The sequence below is a fragment of the Coptis chinensis genome, chromosome 4 (assembly GCF_015680905.1).
Source record: "Coptis chinensis isolate HL-2020 chromosome 4, ASM1568090v1, whole genome shotgun sequence".
Lineage (NCBI taxonomy): Eukaryota > Viridiplantae > Streptophyta > Magnoliopsida > Ranunculales > Ranunculaceae > Coptis > Coptis chinensis.
The window spans coordinates 19,076,344-19,094,893 of NC_141459.1; the positions used below are offsets into that span (position 1 = coordinate 19,076,344).

The 18,550-nt window shown below is 36.9% G+C and overlaps 3 protein-coding genes across 4 annotated transcripts; all 3 read left to right on the forward strand.

Moving 5' to 3' along the window:
- The first annotated feature begins 899 nt into the window (after positions 1 to 899).
- LOC147502379 (Pseudouridine synthase family protein) lies at positions 900 to 6,650 on the forward strand. The gene is made up of 10 exons (XM_086607193.1): positions 900 to 1,074; positions 1,227 to 1,640; positions 2,373 to 2,444; positions 2,572 to 2,730; positions 3,838 to 3,885; positions 3,979 to 4,059; positions 4,375 to 4,491; positions 4,586 to 4,687; positions 4,878 to 5,036; positions 6,088 to 6,650. The coding sequence occupies exons 2-10, from the start codon at positions 1,317 to 1,319 to the stop codon at positions 6,463 to 6,465; spliced, it is 1,440 nt and encodes a 479-aa protein (XP_086463319.1). The 5' UTR covers positions 900 to 1,074; positions 1,227 to 1,316; the 3' UTR covers positions 6,466 to 6,650.
- A 432-nt stretch (positions 6,651 to 7,082) lies between these two features.
- LOC147502380 (Galactose oxidase/kelch repeat superfamily protein) lies at positions 7,083 to 9,088 on the forward strand. Its single transcript, XM_086607196.1, is given in 3 exon segments — positions 7,083 to 7,322; positions 7,493 to 8,248; positions 8,251 to 9,088. Coding segments are annotated over 2 exon segments (1,371 nt in total). The 5' UTR covers positions 7,083 to 7,322; positions 7,493 to 7,584; the 3' UTR covers positions 8,958 to 9,088.
- Positions 9,089 to 12,702: 3,614 nt separating this feature from the next.
- MUB6 (membrane-anchored ubiquitin-fold protein 6 precursor) lies at positions 12,703 to 17,724 on the forward strand. Of its 2 annotated transcripts, none has more exons than XM_086607197.1 (3): positions 12,703 to 12,868; positions 15,868 to 16,038; positions 17,179 to 17,724. In XM_086607197.1, the coding sequence occupies exons 1-3, from the start codon at positions 12,718 to 12,720 to the stop codon at positions 17,229 to 17,231; spliced, it is 375 nt and encodes a 124-aa protein (XP_086463323.1). In that variant the 5' UTR covers positions 12,703 to 12,717; the 3' UTR covers positions 17,232 to 17,724. The 2 variants fall into 2 exon arrangements, with proteins under 2 accessions (XP_086463323.1, XP_086463324.1); XM_086607198.1 differs by lacking the exon at positions 12,703 to 12,868 and adding an exon at positions 12,940 to 15,218.
- Positions 17,725 to 18,550: the final 826 nt, after the last annotated feature.

Sequence of the window (18,550 nt, forward strand, 5' to 3'; positions counted from 1 at the left end):
TGGTGACAGCTGGGGCATACGTTACTATCCGTTATTGCATGAGCAGGTCTAGGCGTCTAGACCTTCTGGAGGTCACTGTATTAGGCGAACTGGTAGGACGATCGCTCTAAAGAGATTGTGCTCTTGGTTCAAGTTGTTACAAAGCGATCGGGTTGCGCGAGGTGCAATGAAGTGACCTGAAGGAGTACTTGGTGGAGATTGGTTGGTGGCTTCGTTTGTGCTGGACACGTATATAATATCCATAGGATGTGGGTATTAGTTATTTAGTCCCTCACAGTATTGTTACTAGTATTTTTTTTTTTTTGGGGCAAAATAAAATGCTATTGAAAAACTATGAGGCACTTAAAGCAAGTCCAATGGAGAGCTGCTAAAAGTGCCACATAACTGCCGCATAGGCCTTTTAGCTTGCCCAGCCAAATTTGGCTCCCCAAAATAAAAAAATCAATCCAATTGCGTGTTCTGTTTTGAAGTGCTAAATGATACGGACGGCATAGTTTCTGCTGTCGTCCGTCAATTATTTTTTGAAATTTTTTTGGATGGACGGCACAGTTTTTGTCGTCCGTCGAAATTTAACACACGGACGGCAGAAACTATACCGTCCGTCTCTCGAATTTACTATAACAGCTGCTAGCGAAGGTCTTAACTTTGGCTGAGTTTTTGACTCCTTCCAAATTTAAAACCCTTTTAGCAGCCCCATTAGAATAACATTTTTGTAGTTGGGATGCTATATTTGTCTTTAACAGCCCGTATAGCCCCATTGGACTTGCTCTTAGCAAGGCAAGCTACCGTTGTTACTTGTTACAATAAGAAGTTTTGAAACAGTCTCGTATAGTCGTATTACTCGTATCTCGTATGCCTACCAGCTACTAGCTGGTAGGGCCTTATTTAACGAAAAAAAAATAGTTGGGCCCGTAAGCCCACTATCACTGACTGGGGTCCTTCTGCCTCCTGAGTACAGACTACAGACTCCAGTTCGGCAGTTCCCAAACTATGCTGCCTCCGTTTTCTGTCACTCCTCTTTAATTCTACACTTAACACACTTCATTTAGCCCTCTTTCTCTCACTCTCTCACAGGTAATCTTCTTTATCACTCTTTTTTCCATAATGCTCTCTCTTCAATGTTTAACAAAGTCTCCTTTTTTAATAACATTGCACGACAAACTTTTGAACATTGAATTGCTTTTCCCTTTAAATGGCCTAAAGTTGACAATAATTTTCTCATGCAGGACAATTTGGCATAAAATTTGAACTATAACAACAAATAAAGAAAGTAGGATAAAATTGTGGGTTTGAGTTGTGTTTTAGTATGTTCAGTAATGAACAAAACCCTACTACGTAAAGGTGTTCTGCCAACTGTCAGGCATTATTCAAGAATTCGTCCGCCCCCACCTGCTCATGCTGCTCCGATCATCCGAGTTTCGAATAATATAGCCCAACTGGGCAGCCCGAAAAAGGAGATAAAGCCCCGACAACTCCTTTCTTTGCCCGCTTTTCCTGCTAAACTGCAGCATCCGTTGCCCGGCAGGAACTTGGGTGGCCACTATGGGCAGCCTTCCCATGTCACTGCTGTAACCTGGCTCAAGTACTACTTTGATGAAATTTGTGGATCGGTCATTCAGTCACATTTCAACAAGGGCCTGGTGAGTACAGGTTATGCACAAATTTGCATTTATCAAGATAGATAACGCTTCGATGTGGCCTTCAGTTGCTTTTCTTTGTTTTGTATCAGACTGTTCTTGTGCGTGTATTTTGTTTTTGGTTTACAGTGGAACTTGGTACTTACTGGTTGAACTAGAAAACTGATGCAAATACATAGTGCTGCTCAGAGTAGGAAAAAGTTTTGTGGTGCTGTATTTTTCCTCAAGAAATGTAAATTGTAGAAATTATTTTGAAGAAGAAATATAAGATATGTTCTTATGGAAGTAGGTTGAATGCTCTGCATTCTGCTATTTGAGGGGTAAAGGTGGATTGGGGTATGCAATTTATGTCTTGCACATAGAAATCATGCTTCATTTTAAAAATTGCTTTATCTTATGATTTGTATAATTGAAGCCATTTTATTCTTTTGGGCAATATGAGGTGCCAACAGGAATGATATACATATCGTCATATTGATCCATGCTGTAGATTAATACGTTTTCGGGTAGGGATGATTAATAATTCTATTGGTCGACTTTCGAGTCTATATGTCAACCAATCTGAATTGAAACCTTAGTCAACATAGCTGAATTGAGTTCATTCTAGTAATGCGGTGGGATCTCATTAGTGTGGCTGTAGTTCATATCTGATTTTTAAGTCGGTATAGTGTGATTGACGCCCACTTATAATAAAATTTCATCTCCTACTTGTATATTGTCATGTGTGTCATTCAGGTTCAGATGGAATGTTCAGATCGTATTGATACGTCAAAGGGAGAACAGGACCTACAACAGTCCTTGAGAAAGGTATGAATTAGTTATTCATATGGTATTTCTCAATTTAAATGGACCAAAATTTGTGCTGGATCCTGTATTTTTTTCCTTTTTTTGAAGTGAAAAAATTGGGCTGATGTTGATTAACATTTATATGTAGATCAATCCTAATGAGATCATGGAGGTTGGTGCTAAGATATATGTACCTGTCTCAGTTGCTGAGACTAAGATTTCCAAGAGATTTAATGTGATTCCTAGTGGAACGCTTTATCCAAATGCTGATGAGATAGAGTATCTGCAAAGGCTTGTAATGTACAAGGTATGTATTATTACTTGTTTCCAATTTGGGTTTTTCAGAAACGGTTGGCTGCCGTAGTAGGTGGCTTTTGTCTATATTAAAAAGAAAAGGCTTACCTCTTTTCTCAAGCTTGACATGGTGATATGAGAAATATGGTTAGACGGTATGTATAGCGTGTCTTTTTTTCCAAGCTGATTCTGTCCTAAAAAAGGCTTCAGTACTATATTGGGTGCATGGTCAATGGTGGTGAAACATGTAAATTTGGGGATGAATCTTTTCAAACTTTCTATTCTTTGCATTTGCATTAGAATACCAACTAGAGCAAATTATAATACTCTATTGCATGCATTCAACAATTCTTTTGACTACTTCTGAATCCAAGCTATTAATATTGGCATCCCTCCTGTGAATGTGTTCAGTACTGTAATTTCCCAAGTATTCCTCCTCTAGTCCTCTCATTGAGTATGAATACTGTGCATTCCCATGTATGTATGTTATGTTTTGTATTATGGTTCTAGCATTCTATAAATCTAGTGTGTATCACAAGACATGTTGGTATTTCTTACTATAGTGTGGGTATTGGAAATGATTATACCACCTGATCTCCCCAGTCTTGTGGCGTGTGCTGCGAGGTATTGTAGCTAGGTGTATTGTGTAACAAACTGACAACTACCATGATCTTTACAAACTGAACCACTTGGCACCTGTCCAACTGACCCAATTCCAATTTTCCTGTTGGTATGTATTTAGTATGATCTGACTGCATCCAAATGAATGCGTTTCTCATGGCTCTTTCTAGTGCATTAATATGGTAATTTGCTAGAGCCGAGTCATATCATTTCAGTGTTGCATATACTCATGGCTCGTCGAGTAGAGGAATATGAAGGACTCATTCCTTGTACTCTTGTTTTTGCTCAATTGAAGTACGGAGAATCTTAGTTAAGAGTGTATCTGATAGAACTTTTTTTATGAGATGCCAGAAAATTTTCTAGTAGTTAATCTAGTGCTCAATATGTCCATTCTAACGATATTTTGTTTTCCCCTTTTTCCACCAGTAAATGTCAGTTACTACGATGATCTTAGTTAGTGTGGAAACTCACTCGTAGGCTTCTCATTAATGTGTTTCAGGATTCCGCCATAATGATTCTAAATAAACCTCCTAAGTTGCCGGTCAAGGTTAGGTTTTTTGTTTGCTTATTCTTCACGGTGTATGGGAAATCATACTGCTTGTGCTTAGTGTATTTACTCATGTGCGTTCATGTTGTCCAGGGAAACTTGCCAGTACATAACAGTATGGATGCTTTGGCCGCTGGTGCACTATCTTATGGCTTTGAAGAGGGTCCAAAATTGGTAAGTTTCAAGTGATATGATTAGCTGGTCCTGGGAGAATTTTACTTGTATATGGACATATGGTTATGGTTTTTAATGAAACCACATAAGCATGGTGTGTAATAAAATCAAGACTGAGGTAAATTTATGAAGTCCTGAACCATCTAAAGTTCTAAACCCGTCTTACCCTCCCTCTCTCAAGTAAGCTGAGTTTTGCTGGGACAACCACTTTGAGCGATCCCTTTGATTTCTCAATTGGATAATTTTTTTTTTCCTGAATTTAATTTTAGTGTTTTCTATTAAGGCCGTCTTGTCTTGTTTTCCATCTATATTCAGGTACATCGGCTTGATAGGGAGAGCAGTGGTCTCCTCTTAATGGGGAGAAGTAAGGAAAGCCTTACTCGACTTCAATGGTTGTTTAGTGACACAATTAAAGCAAAATCTCCTTATAAGGTACCTATTCTTTGAGCCTATCAGTGTCGAATTTGATAAACACAAGACTAAGTGTTTGGTTAATTTTGAAAATATTTGCTAATCAGTCGTTTAGTCTTGGAACGATGCTTGTGAAGCAACAATGCAGAGATATTGGGCACTGGTAATTGGTTCTCCCAAAGAAAAACAAGGTGTCATACATGCGCCTCTTTCAAAGGTACACTACCATGCTTATACTAGTTATGGAGTTAAACTAGTAACCTAATCCTTTTTACAAGGAGTTTCACGTTGGGTCATAATGGTTTTATAGTATATACTTTCATAAACAGAAAGAACGTTATATCAATTTTTTTGCCAGTTGGTATGTTAAATCATTGAGTGAATTTAGTAATTTCCATTGATTGAAGGTACTTCTTAATGATGGAAAGATAGAAAGAGTCATCATAGCACATCCATCTGGCATTGAAGCGTCTCAAGAGGCTATAACTGAATACAGGGTGCTGGGTCCTACAATCAATGGATGCTCATGGGTTGAGCTACTTCCACATACTGGCAGGAAGCATCAGGTATTTACTTAACAAGAGTCTATCAACTTTAAGTTGTTAGTGCATATGCTACATTTCCAAATGAATTGTTGTTACATAGGGCGTATTTGATTTGTAGAAACTGAACTTTGTAGATCTTTGGTTCAATACTGAGAAGTGAGAACTGCTAAGTTACATTGACATGGATACGCGCGTCCATATCTGACACGGATACGAAGTGCCTGACATGGTGAAATATTAGAAGCCAAGGTATATCACATACAATATGTGTCCAAGTTGTGTCCAACACAGACAGGTGGATACATATCCAACATTTATTTTTAAAAAAATATGGTGTTTCCATGTAACATAGGAGAGCAGATAAAGAAGTTTCTGTAGAATTTCAGTAAAACCATCGGCCCATTAAATAGGTTATCATAGCGGTTGGTGTATATGTTGGAGAAGTCATTGGATCAAACAAAGTATCCTAATCTCAACCAAATGAAGAGAGGGTAGATATGAAGGAATGAAGGATACGTAAAGAATATTTAAGATAAGATGTCGGTTGAGGAGATGAGTTTCGACCAGATGAAGACCAAGTTTAATGGCTAAAAGTTTGCTTGAAACCAGTTTGTATGCATGATAATGTTACAAATAATTACTTCAGTTTTCATTTGACATCCTTAGCTATTAGGTGGTTTAGTTCCACAGTGGTTCTAGTGGAAGGTGGTGACCGGGGAAATCCAGGTTTTGTTTTGCTTAATTTTACACAATCTTCTCTCTTACTGCCAATAAAAAGCTAGACTTCAAAATATTTGTTTTATCACGTGGCGATGACCAGATCTGAAGCTCATAAGTTTTGGGTTTCAGCTTGTTTATCCCAGTTGGCTCAAAGTCTTTATGGATGTCAGTATGTATCGATGTATAACAGTAAATTTGTGTGTCTGTGAGCTGTAGTTGTTAATGAATTATATAAAGATCAATACACCTTGACGGCACAGTATTAATTGTAACAATAAGAAGGCAAGGAATATATTGTTTTGTGGTCATTCTTATTCAATGCCTAATTCAAGCTATTTACTCCGTGTTTTAGCTCCGAGTCCACTGTGCTGAAGCTTTGGGTACACCTATTGTTGGTGACTACAAATACGGTTGGTATGTGCATTCAAAATGGAAGCAAATGCCTCGAGTTGATTTTGAGCAAACAACAGGGAAGCCATATAAAATGCGCAGGCCAGAAGGCCTGGATGTTCAGAAAGGGAGTGTGTTATCCAAGGTTCCTTTGTTACATCTACACTGTAGAGAACTTGTACTTCCCAACATTGCGAAGTTCCAAGAAGTTTTAGATGGAAAGCGACAACTTGACAAACAATCTGATCTCAGTTCCAAGCCTGATTTGCTTAGATTTGTAGCACCAATGCCTTCACATATGAAGATCAGTTGGAATCTCATGTCCTCTTACTTGGTGTAATATTACTGTCTGGTCTTTTGTTAAGTTCAGTTAATTAAAGTCAAAATGAGTTATACCGCTTGCCAACCGAATGAATCCTCAGTGTCTACGTGGAAACATCTGGTCTGGTTGATTTAGTTTTGTGCAATTCATCTCATAAGATGTGTACTTTTTTGTTTTTAAGTGAGAGAAGTTCTTGGGTCAGATCTTGCTGGTGTTATCTCATGTGGCTCGGATGGTTGAACCTATACTTTACACTAAACACTGTAGTAGATCCTATTTCAGCCTCTCAAAAGTCAAAACTATGATAAAAGCGTTGTGATTGTGACCTGTGATTTGTGAGCATAGTAAAGTACTAAAGACTAAAGTGTCGTCGTCGGTTCAGTTATTCTATTTTAAAATCAAAACACGTATTATGGATTTTCAAGATGTACTAATATTCCAAGTTCCAACCCATTGCAAAACTTCAATGTTGCAATCAAATATGACGATACTTATCTGGCATTTGTACTATGCTTATCATAAGGAATTAGACAAAACTGATTTCTTGTAAGAATCAATCCATCTATTAATAATTTCACATCGTTTGGTCGAAGACTCTTTTAAGCATGATCCTTTGCGAGTAAAATTTCATAGAAAACGGCATTTTGCAACAAAAATCACGGGACGACCAGGTGTGCAGTGTAAGCAACAGTTATTATTATAGAGCCGACAACAATACTCTGTGTGGAATGCTGAGTTCCATAAGTAACCACGTGGCTGCATGGCGTATGATAGCGTAGATTCTTTGGATATATTTTCCTTTCCATGAGAAAAATAATAACACACGAGACAAGATTAAATCAAAATCCCAAAATTAATCACAGATCTCCTAAAAGGTACTTCCTTTCCTTCAATTCTGTTTGTCTATGTCTAATCTTATGCTTTTCAATCTTAATCAGAATTTGTCATCTGCCTGAGTCTATTGTTGTTGATGATAGTTATAGAGACGTATTAATTTGGTTTTTTTTTTTTTTTTTTTTTTTTTTTTTTTATGTGTGGATCTCAGCATTTGTATTGATAAGTTGGAATACATTGGGCATGGTGTTTGTGAGGAAGTATATTTAAGGAGTTAGCTAGCATAGAGTTTGGGTGGTTCTGATGGGGGGAATTTTGAGCAAAAGTGGGACAGGGGAGTATAACGAGATTCTACAAAGTGCTTCCTGTAAGAGGCAGAGGATGTCGTGCATCCCTGACGAGGATAACCCGAGACTGATTCCCAATCTCCCTGATGAGATTTCAATTCAGATTCTTGCTAGGTTACCTAGGATTTACTATTTGAATGTGAAGCTGGTGTCGAGGAGTTGGAAAAATGCTGTTACAGGTACTGAGCTCTTTGATTTGAGAAAAGAGCTTGGGATTACGGAAGAATGGCTTTATATACTGACTAAAGTTGAAGAGGATAAACTTCTATGGCATGCTTTTGATCCTTTGTCCAAAAAGTGGCAACGGTTGCCACCAATGCCCCCTGTAGCTAAGGGAGAGGAGCCTAGGAAGGTATTAGCTGGGCTTGCAGATGTTATAAGGAACTGGCTTGGACGGAGAGATCCTTTGGATCGGTTACCATATTGTGGTTGTGCCATAGGTGCTGTTGATGGCTGCCTTTATGTGTTGGGAGGCTTCTCCAGAGCTTCAGCTGTGAAATGTGTTTGGTGTTTCAATCCAATTCTAAACATGTGGAGTGAGGTTGAATCCATGTCTATAGGTAGGGCCTACTGTAAAACTGGTGTATTAAAAAATAAGTTGTATGTTGTTGGAGGGGTTAGTAGGGGCGAGGTGGATTGACTCCTCTCCAGTCGGCTGAAGTGTATGATCCTTGTACAGGGTTATGGTCCGAAGTACCTAGCATGCCATTCTCTAAAGCTCAACTGTTACCAACTGCCTTCTTAGCTGACATGTTGAAGCCTATAGCCACTGGAATGACTACGTACCGTGGAAGGTTGTGTGTGCCGCAGAGCCTATACTCCTGGCCCTTTTTTGTTGATGTTGGAGGTGAGGTTTACGATCCCGAATCTAATACATGGTTAGAGATGCCAAGTGGCATGGGAGATGGTTGGCCTGCAAGGCAGGCAGGCACTAAATTGAGTGTTGTAGTAGAGGAGGAACTATATGCATTGGATCCCTCTAGTTCTTTGGATAGTGGTAAGATAAAGATTTACAGTCACGAAGACGATGCTTGGAAAGTTGTTGTGGGGAAGGTTCCTATCAATGACTTCACTGATTCAGAGTCTCCATATTTACTTGCTGGTTTTCTTGGGCGGCTTCATGTCATTACAAAAGATGTTAATCACGATGTTGTAGTCTTACAGGCTGATCCTCATAACCGTTCTTCATCAGCTCCAGCGCCTCTGATTGACTCCTTGGGAGAGCAGTCTGACTCTTTGGTTGAATCTGAAACAGATATTTGGAAGGTTATTGCTACTATGAATTTTGGATCTGCTGAACTGGTCAGCTGTCAGGTTCTTGACATTTAATTCGATGCCTGTTTAGACAACTGTGCTTATTTAATAATGTTAATTTACTCAGACCCCAATTTTAATTTGAAATAATAAAAGATTGTGCAGTATTACTCTTCCAATATGTATAATAATTTTGTTGATTGCAACATAGTGATTCTACTAGCACCTTTGTTCACTAAGTTCCTGTGTGGAAATTATGCTCTCTTTCACTAGCAAGTTTTTCAACCCTCACTTTCTAATGTTACAATGTTCATTTCTAGATGAAAGTTGTTTCGTGTTAGGTCAGCAGTTATGCTTTTAGTGATAACGGTGTTTCAAGTAGAATATTATTACTGTGTCATATGATTTGACCAACTTGATCTCTGGAGGCTGGGCGGTGAGTATGAGAATTGAAATGTGGTGAGGGGTTTAAGTGCATGAAGAATGTTTCTTTGTTGTTTTGTTGAAATTTTTTGCAAGTTGTATGTTTCGATTGTTTTATTGCAAGTCTATATAACCCATAATCCTGGACCAGTCTTATATGATCCTTTGGTTTGCATTTATCTCGTCAACTAGGTTTTTGTGGTGCATTCCAAGTGAAACTAAGTGATGCATTCTAGACTTAATCATCCCCAAATTAGTTACTATTATTATAAGTATTTTTACGGATTTTTAGGAATCGAGTCTACTTAGTGTTTTAGGCTATTTCTATTTTTGAGGTTATTTTAAATACGAATTTAATGTTGCTATTTTGATTGGAACTGGTTTTAGATTAGGTTTCTAATTTAGAAGTTGTAGACAATTATAAATTGAGTTGTAGGCCTTTGGCAAAAGTGGAAGTTTAAGATTAATAAAGTTTTACGAATTTAAAGAAAGGTTTTCTCTGTGTGAATTCTTGTGTGAGAGTTCGTAATCTTCGCAAGGAACAGGGTTGTCGAACCCTAAAATCGACATAGGCTTTGGAATTAGGTGTTAAAGTCATATCTTGGTCATAAACCATCACTTAGTCCTATTGTGATTGCCATGGGGATTACATTGATATGTTAGGAGAGGAAATGCCATATACTAGTGTATATCATCATCAGATTAAAAAGAGTCAGATGTATACTTTTCTCCAACCAAAAGTACTGCCAAATATTTTGTCCACTTTCATAAAAAATAAACTGATCTAAATTTGACAACAAAATTTGAAATCCCAAACGCAAACTTCATGAAATTGACAAGTAGGACTAATAAGTACGGAATCAATGGGTAGTTCTTGAAAGTGCATGTTAGGGTTTCAGTGGGTTTGCCCAGGTTCGGTGGAAGTGTCACTTGCCTCATGGGATTTGAGAGTTCACACAGTAAAGGGAAGACATATTTGGAGCATGATTCCTTTTGCCGTTTTTAGGGGAATTTGTTGGAAAGGAATTGCAGGCATTTCGAAAGAAAGGTGAAGACTATGGAGGAGGTCATCGTGTATATCAAAGGCTTTTTATTCTTTTGGTCCAAGACTGTAAGGTGCATAACAAGATGAGGGATATGCCTTTCAGCCAATTTATGTTTAGATGGGATTCCTTGATTTGTTGATCAGGGACCTTTGCCTAGTAATTTCCTGTTCTTATCTTTCTTTCTTTTTGTCTTTTTCGTTGTACTAGTAGGACACCTCATCCTACTTTCTTTTGATTGGTTTCATATTATTAGATAAATTACATTTATAGATCAAAAGAAAAATGTGTAGTTCTTGAAATGCAAGGTGGAAGTTGGTAACTTTTTTCTAAAGAATGGTATGCTGTGTCCTTGGGACCAAACATTGTCAAGGATAATACGCTTGGCATATTGAAGGAATCCATATTCACCCCTACTAAATCCTCCAACAAGAGGGTTCTTTCAAAAATGCCTTTCTTAAAGAGCTACACCAAGCCCTGTGTATAGATGAATTCGGTACAGCTCCACACGTTTAGAAGTGAGGTGTATTTTTAAAGGCATTTCATAGCTGAAGCTAGAGAAGCCTCTTATTAGGCTTACAGAATGTGATCTTCATTTGGCCTGAAGCTCTTTGTTCATTGCTAAGCAGCTCTTGTTTGGTCTGTTATTTGTTCTTTGGATGCTTTTTTTTTTTTTTTGTTCCTGATGTACTTCAAAGTCACAGTTTGGTCTGTTCTGCTTATTAAGATATGAGTTTTCAACTGCATGTAAACATGCATTAACTGCAATTTTCACTTATTGATAAAAAAACACGGCAATTTTCACTTCTCCTAGTATGCTCTCTCTTCAAAGGTGATATACTGATATATATCACTGTCAAGTCTTTTGTCTAGTTGAGCTCATTCCATTCAAAGGTGAAACTTTATTCAATCTCGAGAAAACTATACAGAGAGGTGAGAGGTCTTCGTCAGCTTCACTACGTTGCTGCATTATTTATTCTGCCATCAAGTGGTGTTCGCTTTTGATGCACGAAACTCTGTGTATGTTTACACATTCTGTTCGATTATTTAGTATGTATAAAATCCTCCCCTTTCTGCGCATGGTTGTTGTCTTTCCTCCTTTATGTGAGTCAACAGCTAGTCCTGATGAGTATGCAAAGCCCGTAGTCTTCATTGGTTACCGCATGAAAGTCATTGCTCAAAGCTACTGATAGAGGATGCCCTCTTTTGGGATTTAATCTCTTCACTGATGTAGTCTTCTTCTTCTTCTTAGTAGTCCCATATACAATAATCTGAAAAATCTAATCCTTTTCTGTTCCACTTAATCTGCAGATATGCTATTAGTAGCTAATAATGTCAGATTGGTCTGTCTGTCTGATGTAGTGTTAAGTGTAAACTTGGTTTTCAAAAGCTTTGCTTTTAACTGGTTGCGATTACTCATTTGTGGTACCCCGGGTAACAGCTCCACCAACTTTGGAAAAGGACGTGTGCAAGTATGTAATATGCATTTAAAACAGAAAGGAAGTTACAAATGATTGAAATAACTGGACACTTGATTTCTTGTGTTTTATGCATATATTTTTTTTTTGAAGTTGGTTGCAAGTGGTTGGGTTATAGAGTGGAAAGGTGTCTGGCTGGAAATAGATTCCTCACCCAGGTTCAACTGTCAAATCTTGAAGAGAATCTTGGACTATGACATTGGTGTAATACTGAAAGGGTGTTGGAGAGGTACTGAATTCCCAATGTAGAATGTCAAAGTTATGTGTATGCTTTATCCAGCGTAAGGAGAATTTCAATTTGCTACATGCTTAGAGCGTGTAGGAGCATGCTACTCGAAGCCAAGGAGCAACGCTCATACAAAAGGTTCATACGTGAAGTGAAATGAAAGTTTCATTCATGAAGACAAGGTGTATGATGCACAGGAAAACCAATGACAAGTGACTTGTCATATGGTGGTTAAAGTGACTGAAACTATGCTTGTTTTATCGATCATGTGCACTGCCCAAATTGGCATCTACATGCATTTTGAGGATTTGTATTGCAGAACAAAAGTTTTCAAGTTTTATAAGAGGTTTTCTGTAAGTTTACTTTATTCTCTTGGACTTTGATTCAAGTTCTATTCATTTGTTTTTGGGTTTCCATATTCTATATGATTGCTATTGTAATGGTGGGGTAATCAAACTACGATTCATATAGTGATGTAGGGTTCCACAAACGAAGTTGAAATGTAGCATTATCTAAATAAATAAGATTATGTTAATTGTCACTATATGCTGGTTTGATAATGAAGTTCTACCACAATCCAGATTTTAGTGTTCTTTATTGTTTCTTTATCAGCCACATTCTAATTTATCTGAGCTGATGGTTTTAAATAGAATTAGAGAGAACTAATGAAGGAGGATATGACTCCTCTTTTGGAGCCATGGCATCTTGTTCCCAATAACAGGAGAAGAATATGTTCTCATTTTGCTTTTGTTCATCGCGAACCTGGACATGGACATAGAACCCAACATTCGACCTCAATTTGGTTTGGATTTCTAGGTAAGAAAGTATACATTTCTCACTTTTGCAAGCTATTTTTTTTAGGTGTTCCATGGGGGTTGTGACTTGAACGTTTATGGAGGATGGAACAAGCTAGCGTTACAAGAAAGTATATGAATAGATCGTGGAGCAACTTATATAGTGTCTTGAACAATTTTTTAATTTATGTTTATAAACTTGTTTGTGGGCAGTTTATATATGACACTATATAAGTTGTACAAGACACTATATAAGTTACTCAAGACACTATATAACATATCCATTAACGGACAATCCGTTTAAGAGAAAACCGGTATGAATACCTTGCCAACATTTGTTGTTTTGTAACTGGTTTGTTGAACCATTTTCTAGCGAAAAGATTATTATTATGTGATTTTGAGATAATGTGTTCCTCATTATGTTCTCCCTTTAAAAAAAAAAAAAAGAGGACCAATTTTGGGTTAAAATACTCTCTAGGACAACTCCTTTTCAAAATCACCCACAAAGACAAATTGAAATAATCTGGAAAACCAATTTTCGAGTGAAAATAAACCCCGTAAAACAATTGTCTGGATTTGAAATAAATATTTTTCGGTTTTACTCTTTCTATCGTTTTAGTATTTTAATATGTACAATCATTGTTCATACCTTATGTTGATGCATGAACAATGATTGTTCATATCTAAATAGGTAAACATACCTCATACACTATGTTGATATATGAGCAATAATTGTTCATAGCTCATGTTGAGGTATATCTCAAATATATATGAACAATGATTGTTCATATTCCAATATATGTTCTTACTAATCATACATTATGTTGAGGTACGAACAATGATTGTTTATTGAGCTATGAACAATATTGATGTATGAACAATGATTGTTCATATTCCAAATAGGTGATTGTTCGTACTCCAATAGGTGTTCTTACTGATTATACATTATTATTCATATTCCAAATAGATATGAACAATCATTGTTTATACTATATACACCGAGTCGTTTCGGTTGGGCCGAGCTATTTATTATTTCGCATAATGGTTATTTTTGAACCTTCATCTACCCGAGACTTTTTTTATTTTGTGTCAAGAGTATACTTAACTTTTCATCTACCTGGTCTTGTGAGTGATTAAAAAAAAATATGGTTTTGAGAGTAATTTTTTCGTCGGTTTTGTCCCGAAGATACTCTCCGTTAAAAAAAAAAAAAACACCTAAATGGGAGAGAGCTTTAAAGGACTGATTCCAATCTATTTAAAGAACAAGAAACTGAATCGATACTACCTGTTTTTGGTTGTTTTATGTTCCTTTCATAATTCATATAGTGCTTTACTTGTTAGGCAGGACAAACAATTTACTAAATGCAAGCTTTCTTTCTTGGCAATCAGAGCCAATAACATAAGTGGTGGGTTTAAGACTTTAAGTCTATAATCACAACTGGCCTTTATAAAATTGAAAGTACTAGCTAGTTTCCATGGATGAGTTGCAACTTGTCTATATGATGAACGCTACTCAAACCTACTTTGTTGAGGCAATGTCATCATAACAGGAGTGTGGCGCCCCGACATGTAAACTATGTCGGCAAAACTTAGTGCCTCAAATGCTCTCAGATTAAACAAAGAATCAACCCACATTTCCTATCTACAATTGCCGTTGCGAAAACCTATTGCTATCTCGACCCCGATTAGCTTTTACATGAACCGGGGTTTAACCCCATTCCAATCATTAGTGGGAAAAGTCAGAGGGGTATATAAGTAAATAACGAAACGTCATTTTCACCTCTGTAGATTTTCTGTTCAGATATAATTTGATAGATTCAGTAAAAAATCTGACTCGGAACTTGGGAAAAAACACATAACAATAACAATAAAAAGAGAGGTTGTCTCTTCTTACTCTCTAGGCACGTCAAACAAACTCAAAAACAAGACAAGGCCTCCGTTTCTTACCTTCTCTCCATTATTGTCTTCAAAATTATTTTCTATAATGCCTTTTCCATATTACCATGTCTCTTGACTCAAGATCTCTCTTTAGTTTTACCACTTTTGTTTCTTTTTTGGACTGGATATCAAAAAATTTGATTGCGATCTTGTTTGGTAGCTAAAAAGATTGTGGAAGGGACACTCTTAGGATTTAGGACTGTATTGTTTTTTTTTTTTTTTTTTTTTTTTGGTGAGATTATGCAAGATTGAAGTGAGGTATCTTGAATATATATATATATATATATATATATATTATATAATGGCTGGAGAAGATTTGGTTGAACTGAAATTTAGACTTTTTGATGGAACTGATATTGGTCCAAACAAGTATAATCCTACTACTACTACTATTGGAGCTTTGAAAGACGTCATACTTTCTCAATGGCCCCAAGGTTAGTCATCAATCTTTCTTCTATTTTAATCCTGTTTTGATTTCTTGCATCATTGATCTTTATGTATGAATGCATGAATTCTTTTAAATAGTATGTTATATGTTGTATAAGAGTGTTAGATTGCAGTTAATCATAGGTGGGTATATAGAGAAGCTCCTCTGTGTTACTTATTGCAGGTCATGGAGTCTTTCCTATTTCTGTGTGTGTGTGTGTTTTGGGGGGGGGAGACCATAATATTATATTGGCGTCCCTAGTTTTTTTTTTATCAAAAGCTAATAAAGTTGAGGTGTATTGCTAGATGATACTTTAGAGTTTAGTCTTGGAATTTGATTTATATCTGTAGGCTGTTGAAAGTTGAGGCCAGATATAAACTGAATTACTTATTTATTTTTATTTTTTAATTGGTAAGCCTGTTTTAAATGAGATCAGTAACTCTTTGATGCTGGCGGGGTTCGAGCCCCAAACCTCAGGTATCATCACCCAAAGGTTTTACCAACTTTGCTAGTCGGCACCTGCAAATTACTCATGTTCAATCCTTGTTATGTTTAAGATATATTTAGAGTCTCCTGAATTTTACTGTATTAGTTAATGATTTTCTGGTTATTGTTATTTATGGTTACAGTTTTTTTTTGAAACTTTTCTTTAATAGACAAAGAAAATGGCCCAAAGACGATTAATGATGTGAAGCTTATCAATGCGGGAAAAATACTGGAGAATCACAGGAACCTTGCTGAATCTAGAGTACCAGTTGCTGAGCTTCCTGGCGGAGTCATCACTATGCATGTTGTTGTACAGCCTCCTATGTTCGACAAGAATAACGGTACTTAATAACTGGTTAAATATCTAGTATTACTGTCGTAGTTATACATATATGTCTGTGAACATGCACTCATGGATGTATGTATAGGCACCAAGATGAGGAGAATGACTCGCAACATTAAGATTTGAGGAACATGAGTTGCATGATACCATAAACCACTGACATTTTGGCTGTTGCACATTAAACATGACTATCATGATCAGTATATATAAACTAGTTTCTTTTTTGCTGTAGTACTTTTTGTTTGTAGGATATAAAACTAAAAACTGTTGATTGTTGTTCTGTTGAGGAACACACTCGTGGTTTTAACGATTTAGGTCTTGTGATGCACCCTGTTTTTGACACTATGATATGAGGAACCAGCTATCAGCTTCTTACATAAAAATAATTATGTGGACTGTGGAGTACATGATACATGCATTTCAAAAGAGAGTAGGATTTCCTTGACCCTGATTGATTACCTTGTCTAAATAGCACATGGTAATTGGTATGATTTCTGATGAACGTACTATCCTCATTGAATGGGGCAGGTTTTAGCAAACATGAAAAATAGGGGTAAAATTTTCACTAGAAATACGAGGTTAGCATTCTAGCGGGAGCAAGCCCTCATCTGAGAACCTCCTTTCACGCACAAAACAAAGAGAACCTATACAAAAATGCAGAAGCTGGTGTACCCGAAGGCTTTCTGATCCTCTCCTTTCCCCCACTTCCTATTGAGGTCTCATGCTGGGGATTCTTGAGATATATATATATCAAAATATGATCTCCTCAAGTTCCTCAAACCTCTAGTCAAACTCAATCAAATCTCCATTCGTCCTTCAAGTTAGATCTTCATCCATTGTGGTATAAACTGCTTCACCTACAAAGTGTTTTCATCCGTCTTATGTCGATTCTTAAGAACTGTGTCCAAATATATATATACCACAAGCATGCCTTGAGTGGAGGAGCGTGTTTCCCAGATGCATTAGCAGGACAGTTTATTTTGCCAACCCTGATAGTTAAATAATTGTGGGAAAAAATAATTATGTATGTGCACATGCATTCAGATGCACAGACAATCAGACATGAACAGGAACAGAGAAGCGCGATGCAGGTCCAGACACAAATTGATTTTCTGATTCTTTTACATGTTTGTGACAGAGAAATTGCTGGCTAATTCCCCAAAAAACAGATGCAGCTGCTCAATCCTGTGAGTTCACATACCATGACCAGGGAAGCATTTTCAGTTGTTTCTTCAGATGAGTACATGTGTTTGGACTATATACCTTACGTGATACGCTCAGAGCCAGCAGTATTTGCATCAAACTGGAAGCAGTTGCAGTAGAAGCTTGAGTGGTCCTTCTCGTTTCAACTATATTCTTTGTGAACTTTGTGGGTATCTTGTTTTAGTTTTCTTTTTCTTCGTCTTTTTGAAAGAAAATGAGTTGGGTCTGTAAAATTCGAATTTGAATCAGTTTAGAGAGCTTTCTCAGGTGTTCCTTCAGTGTATGTACAAAAAAAGAGAAACTCGAGTTGGGAATGAAGAGCTTGAGTTTGGACCAATGTGCAAGGCCTCTCACCTGGCATAGTCAAAAAAATGTTTTTGAAAAGAAAATCACACTACTGATCTGGTTTGCTTGGGAGTTGATATTCGATTAGAATTTTGCTAGTTTACTTCAAGTCTACAATAAATGATTTCTTTCATGACTTTTTGAGCATTTTATTTTATTCAAACTATAGTTGCTGGTGGCGGGGGTATTTACCAATTTCTTTCAGTCAATTTCACGTGTAATTCGTGCCTGTGAACAGTCCACCAATTAGAAACTTCTGGGGAAAACATGGTTAAAAAGACTGATTATTAATGAAATTCGTGAATTGTTTATGCCACTTTCTTTGTAGTAGCACTTTCTTTGTAGTAGCGTAGAGAGATTATATAGGTATTGGGCTAAGAGATAGGCCCAAAACCATATTATAGTCCATGGGATAAACCTAAAGAAAAGAGAGGAAAAAAGGGTGAAGAGAACTATGGTGCGGCTTCCTCGAAAAATACCTGTAAGATTCGGAGGTAGAGAAAAGAGATATAACAAATGGCGCCGTCTGTGGGGAAGAAAATAGAGAATAAAACAAATAAGTTGGTGGTCAAGAAAAGAGAAGATAATAGTGGCTGAGATGTGTTGCCAATGAGAAAGCCACTACTTATTAACAGCTAAGTTCATGTTAATCTTAAATTCCGATAGTGTCCAATTTGTTTCAGTAGATCTTCTCGGTTCTCGGTTATTTGCCTCGGTTATTTGCTTGAGAGAGGCTTATGTGATGCGAGCTTTTGGATTAGAGTTCTTATAACAAATGATTTGAGTACTTCATTAAACTTGATCGATGGCATTACATCTCAACCTTCAAATCATATTTATAAGAATTAATTCCAGCAAACTGAATCTAGAAAACACTTTAATAGTTTGACAAACTGACAATATTATCCAATTAAAAGGTAAAAAAGAAAACTGAAAATCTCCATCGACAAAGGCAAGGTGTA

Excerpts from the sequence above, each read along its gene's own strand:
- MUB6 (XM_086607197.1), top strand. The coding sequence starts at position 12,718 with ATGAAGGAGGATATGACTCCTCTTTTGGAGCCATGGCATCTTGTTCCC. Across the intron at positions 12,869-15,867 it reads AATTTGGTTTGGATTTCTAG|ACAAAGAAAATGGCCCAAAG; the intron begins GTAAGAAAGTAT and ends TTTCTTTAATAG. Across the intron at positions 16,039-17,178 it reads TATGTTCGACAAGAATAACG|AGAAATTGCTGGCTAATTCC; the intron begins GTACTTAATAAC and ends TGTTTGTGACAG.
- LOC147502379 (XM_086607193.1), top strand. The coding sequence starts at position 1,317 with ATGAACAAAACCCTACTACGTAAAGGTGTTCTGCCAACTGTCAGGCAT. Across the intron at positions 1,641-2,372 it reads CACATTTCAACAAGGGCCTG|GTTCAGATGGAATGTTCAGA; the intron begins GTGAGTACAGGT and ends TGTGTCATTCAG. Across the intron at positions 5,037-6,087 it reads ATACTGGCAGGAAGCATCAG|CTCCGAGTCCACTGTGCTGA; the intron begins GTATTTACTTAA and ends TCCGTGTTTTAG.